The sequence below is a fragment of the Atta cephalotes genome (assembly GCF_000143395.1).
Source record: "Atta cephalotes unplaced genomic scaffold scaffold00028, whole genome shotgun sequence".
NCBI lineage: Eukaryota > Metazoa > Arthropoda > Insecta > Hymenoptera > Formicidae > Atta > Atta cephalotes.
This window is the reverse complement of record NW_012130092.1, coordinates 1,186,191-1,194,604: the sequence shown is the minus strand read 5'-3', so window position 1 is coordinate 1,194,604 and position 8,414 is coordinate 1,186,191. Positions and strand designations below refer to the sequence as shown.

General features: G+C 30.3%; 1 protein-coding gene across 1 annotated transcript; it reads right to left on the bottom strand.

Moving 5' to 3' along the window:
• Nucleotides 1-3,086: 3,086 nt before the first annotated feature.
• LOC105620726 lies at nucleotides 3,087-6,155 on the bottom strand. The gene is made up of 2 exons (XM_012202217.1): nucleotides 5,300-6,155; nucleotides 3,087-3,298 (listed from the first exon to the last, which is right to left on the bottom strand). Exons 1-2 carry the CDS (start codon nucleotides 6,153-6,155, stop codon nucleotides 3,087-3,089), a joined length of 1,068 nt encoding a protein of 355 aa, XP_012057607.1.
• Nucleotides 6,156-8,414: the final 2,259 nt, after the last annotated feature.

The following is an 8,414-nucleotide window of genomic DNA, read 5'->3' as shown; positions in this document are numbered from 1 at the left end:
AATATATATTCCATTTTCAGATGGATTATTAATTTAATACTTAATATTTAGAATCTCTGAAAGTACTAAAGATAAATGATATAATAAATGAATCATGAATTATTGATTTTCCAAATATTGAGTTTAATCCCACAATATTTATCCATGTATTGATCAAATGTTATATGTATATCACGGATAACATGTTTATCAAACATTTTTATTTAATTAATACATTTTGATACATATTACTTATTTCATTAACCTTTACACAAAAAATAATTACATTTGTTTTGAAAAGTTTTCTTTAAATCATAAAAAATATTTCTGATGACAAAAGTCGATAAATTTTTCAATATGTGAATATACTCTTCTGCTCATTAAATCCAAATATTATAGATGTAATAGCATACAAAATCTAATGAAAAAAATTTTTGATAATGTAGTTAAGTGAAACTAAAAGAGAGAATCTTTCTGTTTTTTCCTTTTTTTTTTTTTAAAAAGAGAAACGTATCTATCCAACAATAGGCATTCTAGATTTTATCTTGATGAACTTCATGTCAACTTAGTGCATTGAAAGCATCCACCACGGGGAGTTGAAAAAAAACTTTTCAAGTCTGGGAATTTTTATCACGCGTCTTTCAAGATGAATTTTAAATTGCGGTAAATTATTTAAATATTTTAAAATTGAATAAGCATTTATGTATGAAATTATAATTTTTTTATTTTAAATATTAATTATCCATCTTAATATTTAAAATTTCTTAAATGTTCTAATTATTTAAGATGTACATTAAATGTTCTAATTATTTAAGATATACATAAAATATACATGAGATATTAAAAAAAAAACGCTTCAAATTTATATAATATTTGCATTTAAAAGCTTTCGCAAGATTTTCGAAATATATAATATAATTTTACATATTAGATATTAATATATATATATTTCATGTTTGTATTTATTTATGCACTATTTTATTTCCTATTTTTCATTTTTGCTTTTGTATCTTTTATTCTTTTTTATTCTTATTGTCTGTATTTGAACATGAATTATAAAATTTTATTGTATTTTTTTATTGTATTGGTGTTTTCATATTTTTATCGATATATATAAAAAATTGCAGAGAACGACACTGCTTTATTTTTTTAAGCAATAAGGAAATTACGATAAATATGATGAATCTTTATTTTCGCTCTGCACGATATAATTTAGAAAATTTATAAAAAATTTTAAGAAAAATTAGAAGAACCGAAAATGTGCTTGTCAAATATTCATGCGCAATATACAATAAATTTTGTAAAAGTTTGAAATACAATTTCCTATAAAGTATAAATTTGTTCTATACAGTTGGCAAAATCATATGCATAACCATTCAAAAAAGAATATATGATGATATTTGTAACAAATGCTTTATTACGAATTAAATCTGAATTTGCCGTGCATTAAGCTGTAATATTGAATTTCATTGAAATGCAAGTAGTTCCACAAATAGTTTTCAATAGTATACTTTGTCGATAACAAATTTTCAATGCTTTGAATTTTTATTTTGCTCAAAAAATTCAAATTTTTGAAGTATTTTTTTTAATATTAGGTATGGGAAAAAGTTCGTGGCGTTTTTTTAATGCCATCTAACGGGAAAAACGCCACGAACTTTTCCCATACCTAATAATTTATATTGAAAATTCGTTTCATATTTGCAATATACTAGCTTTAAATTTATGTGGATTAATTTATTGTGATTTGCACTATCAATGAAAATTATCTCTGTTTTGAAATTACTAAGAAATTTTTAATTTTATTTTTATTTTTTTTTAAATATAATTTTTTACGAGATTATAATAATTACGAAATAAATTGAAAATATGTAAATACTTAATGCGTGAATCTCGAGGAAATCCGAAAATATGTTTTAACAAAAGATTAAGCATTAAATTATTAGCTATAAATATTTATTTTATTATAAATTACATTGTTAAAGATTAATTTTCATGAAAAATTAAGAGAATATGAATTGAATTTTAGCAGAAAACATAAAATATTTGCGTAACAGCAGTAATGAATGAGCAGTAATTACAAATGAAGTAACATGCAAATGGATCGTATAAAAGGTAGACGACAGGTTTTTGACGATGATGGAACTTTATTGCCCTAGGCCAATGTCTTTAAGAGATGTGTTCGAAGCAGATATTTAAGTACGTCAACAAAAAATTGATCTGTCGCTCTCTTCACGCATTTTCAGATTTTTTGCTCTCATCTGAAATTCGTGGATCTTATCATATGCGTCAATTCATCACCTGATGCCTGACATTCTTTCTCAAGGCCAGAATAAAACGAATACAATATTCGTTATTTATTCGTTATCTATAACTGACAATAATGTATTTCTTTAAAATTCACTATATTATTGATGCATTTGATGAAAATAATATTTGTTATATAATTGTTACAAAACGCTTGATAACTGATACGAATCGTATCAGTTAATAACTCACATTAATCTTTTTTCCGATAAATACACATTTCAACATTAATCAACACATATTTTTATAATCTATATATTTTTTTACGCATAAAAATCTTGCATTTTATGACTCTGTTTGTGTTCTTTGCAATCAATCTCATGAGTATGACAAAGGAAGCAATTAGAAGAATAATTAAATAGGAATGACTGTGCTATCTAAAGAGAGAACCAATGTGCATGCCAAGGTCTGCACATTCACATACGTGTGCAATGAACGCTTTCTTGCGGCTTGTTTCAAACGAGAACAGAATCAACGCTCTGATACAAATCCGCTTCGATGACGTCAGTTTTCTAGTAGCTTAATTCATTCTGATTAGAAAAATCACAAACTGTTTCTATTTGAATTTGATGAATCTCATATGTTTCGAATTTATTTCCAAAGCTTTTTCAATTTACTGTACAGATATAGAAATGAAAACTTATTCTTTTAAACTCTTGTAAAAGATATTTACAACTTAGCAAAATTAGGAATAAATATATATTTTTTGTTTCAAGATTTTCGGATAATTTGTCAGAATATTCTCTGTATGTTCTTTTAATTGCTTGACACATTTTCAATCTCCATATTCATGTAACTAATGATTATGCATTCGTCAAATTCACTCGTGTTATCTCGCAACAGAGAATTCCTTTGATGTGACCATAAAGCGGCACGTTAGTATACCAGTTTTTGCAACCATCGTCGTTTGCAATACCGCAATTTCCCCCCTTATGTCGTGATGTGATAGCTTCCGTTTCGCGGGATATCTGGGCCAATGTAAAGACGAAGGAAAGAAGACTACGTGTCGTCATTCCTATGCGCAAAATTTCTTATAACGAAAGATCATTACAGTTGGTCTATTCATTGATACAAATTCATTGATACATTAAAATGCTCTCATTGGATTATTTTTACTGTGTTTTTCGCGAAAACTGAGATATATTTTAAAATTCGCCATTGATTGATTGAGACGATTATATTTGCATGCGCGCATCTGCGTTGAATTGTATTACTTATATATACAATTCAGTTTGTTTTCGTAGTTTTAAATAAAAAAATTGAAATTTTATATATACATTAAATCCATTACATATTTTTGCAAATGGCAGAAACGGAAGAAATTTAGAGGCAAATTTTAAAGATATATTATCAAATTATCCTCTTGAATTATTAATATAAAGAAACATTATACTAGTTTCTATTAACCTTCTGAAGCATGTTTTTGATCGACTTTTTTATTTTAAGGGCAGAATCCTTAAAATAAACTGTCGAATCCTTAAAGAGGCCTCTAGTTTTTTACAGGTTAATACTAGTTTTTAATATCAATAATAGCTTATTTTCTAACATTGTTTTATAGTTTTAACATTTTATGAGATATTTTACGATATGATATTATGATGATTTTATAATAGATAAATAATCCATATGATCCGACATTACATTTTACGTGCCGCGATGACTTTTCTGTGTCACATTTTTCAAATAAGTAGTGTTAAGCACGATAAAAACGCCACTTATTAAACACAGCTGCAGGAACAAATCGTGATTTTTCGCTTCTGGTTGATTGCCAACGAGGTAATGTGCATGCGTGTGGTTTCTGTAGGGATAATATTGCAAGTACGATGTTAAAAGTAGCAATGTTAAAAATGCCTCGATTTTGCCGCCGCTCGAGACAGCCGTAATACCAGATAATACGTTTCCATTTCGCGATCATTCTCGGTAATTACGTTTTCTCTTTTTCTTTCTCCTTTCTAAATTAAAGTCATTGTCATTACTTTATTCTAAAAGAATTCCACCGATATATCTTACTTTTTGAAAATTACGTTAATGAATGACTGTATCTTTTTCTTCGATCTTATTTCTAGCTTTTGTCCTACTGAAGGTTTTACACACAGAAAAATATCAATCTGCTACTAAAATAAGTGATTACTCAATTTATTTTCTTTCTTTTAAGTAATGGTTATCTTTAACAAAGAATATTTTCTTGATAATAATCTTAAAATATACTTATTACAAAATTTTAAAAAAAACTTTTATTATGTACTCAAAACAAGAATTTATCATATTTTGTTTCGAAAAATATTATAAAATGATTGAAAGAAAATGAACTTTTCGTAATAAGCAAATCGAATTTGTTTTAGTTTAATAAAGTTGATTGAAGTATTTTTTTTTAATTTACTAGGATTCAGAATATATTTTGAATAAATTTAATGAATTTGAATAAATTCCGATGAACTTATGATAGATTTGCGAATATAGAATGTGATAGATTTGTGAACTTTTGAAATACTTGAAATGAGTAATTATTACTTGCGCATTTTTTTGAGTGTATGTTTAAATTAAGGAAAATTTGACTCAATTTTTTTTCATTTAAAAGTATCAATTGATTCAATACGCAAACATACGGTTGATCAAATTTGATTTTTATCGCCAATTAATATAATAGCTAACGAAAATAAAACTATTTACTTTATTAATCTGTTTGCTTGTTATAAATTTACATTTATCTGCTTGTCTACAAATACATAATTAGATGTTAGTATATATAATTAGATATTTTAGATTGATATGAAGTTTAAAGTTTTTTTAGTTATTTCCAAAAATGACTTCATAAAACAATAATAGTAATTAAAAAACTTATAATCGGTATTTGTAAACAAATTTACAAAATTTATTTTAACAAAAAGGTGAAAGGAGCAAGTAAAAAAGATAGAACAAAGTTTGAAATTTTCTGCGAAGGATGAATTATAAAATTTGGCTAATTATCAGTAGTTTATCAGTAGTCACTAATCTCAAGTTTGCTCGTTTCACTAACCTGCTTGTAGATGCACGTGGGGGCCGAATCTGACCTCCACCTGCTGAAGAAAGACGCCGACAGCACCATGCGCGCCATGCGACAAAATTTGTACCAGTAAACCCACAAGAAGAATTACCCAGCCCCAGCCACCCTCCGGGTAGTAATGTTGCTTCAGTGTGAGCAATTGTCTGAGATCCGCAATCAACTGGCGAGGTGCCGCGTGCGTCTGTTTCGGTGCCGCTGGTGCATGATTGCTGCAAGCAACTCCGCTGTCGTGGATCGACAACCGCGGTAACGACCGACTGCGACGAAGTGCTACGGTGGCGATCGGCGACATCAGTTTCGTCGAGTCTGACTGATTGACAGCGATCTTGGCCGCGTCTTGATTCGCCTTTTCGCGATTCAAATATTCTGAATACTTCCACAAACGAGAGTACCGACCATAAGAGAAGTGTGATTTCCCGCAGTTTTCGCATTTTCTTGCGTTGCTACTTTTTTTATCTTCGGCGCAGAGGATGTCGATATTCGTGTCTCGATCCCTCGACTCTCCTCGGTCGTCAATAGCATTTCTCACGGATGCGGATCGTTGCGGTTTTCCGGAGGTGCTACTGTCTTTGGCGGAGGAGTGAACGACCTTATGAGATGCTTCACCTCGAGGATGTTCTTGAAATGCGCTTGTGCTTGACGTGGCGGCGGATACAATGACATTATCCCCATGAGGATACACGCGACTCCGCGGCGAACTGATTTCCATCCCGTCTTCGTCACCATCATTTTTACGACTTTCGATATCCCTGGTGTGCTTGTATTTGTTCAATCCGATCGTTTTATCGACATCCTGGGAGTAGTATATTGATTCGGATGAATTGTTCATGCAGTTGATGCAGTTACGATTTTTATTTCACGAACTGTGCACATTTGTTTTGTGTTATATTCATTATCGAAGATAGTTTGATTACATTTATTGAATATTTGTCGGGTTCTTTTGATTTCATTATTTAGCGAGTTCGTGCATTTAACTTCAAGTTTATCATTATTTTTCTCTCTCGAATCATTATTTTTCTTACATGTAACTAACTTATGATCATTGATAGTATTACTAATATCGTTATTCATTTTATCGCGATTTGTATCTTCGTTAACGTCCAATCTGTTGGCAACATAAATTTTATTTTCGGAAATAGATTTTTCTTCTTGATCTGATTGTTCTTTATTATCTTGTATGTAATAATTTTCAGTAATGCCATTATTGGATTGCTTTGCTAGATGATCGTAAAATTTTGATCGACTGAGAGGCTCTTTGACATATTTGACGCGATGATTATAGTCAGTCCAAGATTTGACTACGCGAGCTTCGCTCGATGATCTCGATAATACTGCAGCTGTCGCAGATGTTAGTTGGTATTCTCCAACTTCAGAATCTACGCGAGAGGCTGCCATTATTCGGATTTTCCTTTCTCTGACTTCATGGTGTCACATAGCTTCTTGTCTTCGTTATGGTCTTCATCATTTTCTTCGTCGTCCTCGTCGACGTTCGCGCTTCTCTTCTTCCATCTCTTCCATCTTTTCCATCGTTAGAGATCGGAGACTCGAAAAATGTTTGTCCCGATGTTGGAATTTTGCGGTCAAAATAATAAATTAAACTGCGATAAATTTCTTGATATATCTTAACATATACATGAATAATTCGAATTCTTTATCAATTTATTTTATAATATTATTGTTATTGTTATTTGGCACAAACATAATTTAGTTTGATAAATAATAGATAAAAAGTAAATTTATCAATTTATATATATTAAAAAAATATTTATATATTCACATTTTAAAAATAATTATCTTTCCATGTGAATCCATTAATTTTTTTCTAGTGTTAAAGTTTACAATAATATACAAAGCTGAGTACAAGAATTGATTGAGTTTTAAAATAACTTTTTTGTTAACAAGAAAATTTAAAACTAATGCTATGTGTATAGATTGTGAGTTTTAGCAACTGAAAATGATAATTAAGTAACTATGTATTTTCACAAATACATAGTTTGTAAAATACATTACATTTCATTACATTTCAGTTCTCATGCTTCGCAGTGGTTATTATTGAGAAATTCCATAGAACTTTGGAGGATAGATTTCTGAGAACTAAAATAAACTTTTGAGACGAGGGATGCGTTAAAATTGCTATAACGATTGTGTCGATTTCGTAAAACTTTCGTAAGTTATCTCGTAGCCAATCTCAAAGGAAAATATCTCAGAATGCGTCCTCGTAACGATTTAAGTAGAACCGAGCGAGTCCTCTCTCGGAATATGGTGGTGAGATATTATATAAAACACGACGACCGGACGCGACACGCTCAGCGCGCGAACTGAGCGTTCAACAACTCGGTGCCGTCTCTTCTGCGGCTGCGGCTGTTGTGGCTGTTGTGGCGGCGCGTCTCTCTGCTTCAGGATTGGAGCCGTCCCTGTCCGCGGTTATCGTTCTTTCTTTTTCCATCTCTGCTCTTGTGTGTTCCATATCGGATCTGTTCCATACTATTTCACTTTCTCCCCACTGCATGATACTACGCGTAGATTAGCAACCATAGATACGGCCTGCCAATGGTAGTTTCTAGTACAAACGCAAGTAATTTCCTCTTTGCAACTTTTCTCACAATGGTGAATTGGTATATTTTTTGTCTTTCTCTTATCTTTTTCGATTTGCCTTTTACGTTGATTGATTCCACCATCGATTAAGTTGATTACGTAGATGCTCTTGTTTGCTTCTATTAATCAATATAACTATTATGCACTGGACTTGCTGGAATGATCTTGAATATTTGTCTTAGATCGTAATAAATCGTGTAAAACTCTGTATATATCAATGTGTGTTTCTATGATATTGATATCGCAAAAGCAATTCATTTATGAAATGTCTTTCCTCCTTTTCTTTAAGAACAAGTAACTGTAAATTCAACTCTTAAATGTACAGTTGCTATACAATAAGATTTATTGATGGATTTTTTTTATGATATCGATTGTATTGTAGTATGAAGATCATGAATGCAATTTTATCTTTTTCATTAAATTTTTCCAAATATGTGTTAATAAAAAAAATGAAATGAAATTTTTTTATGCATTATTGTTTTCTTGCTTGAAT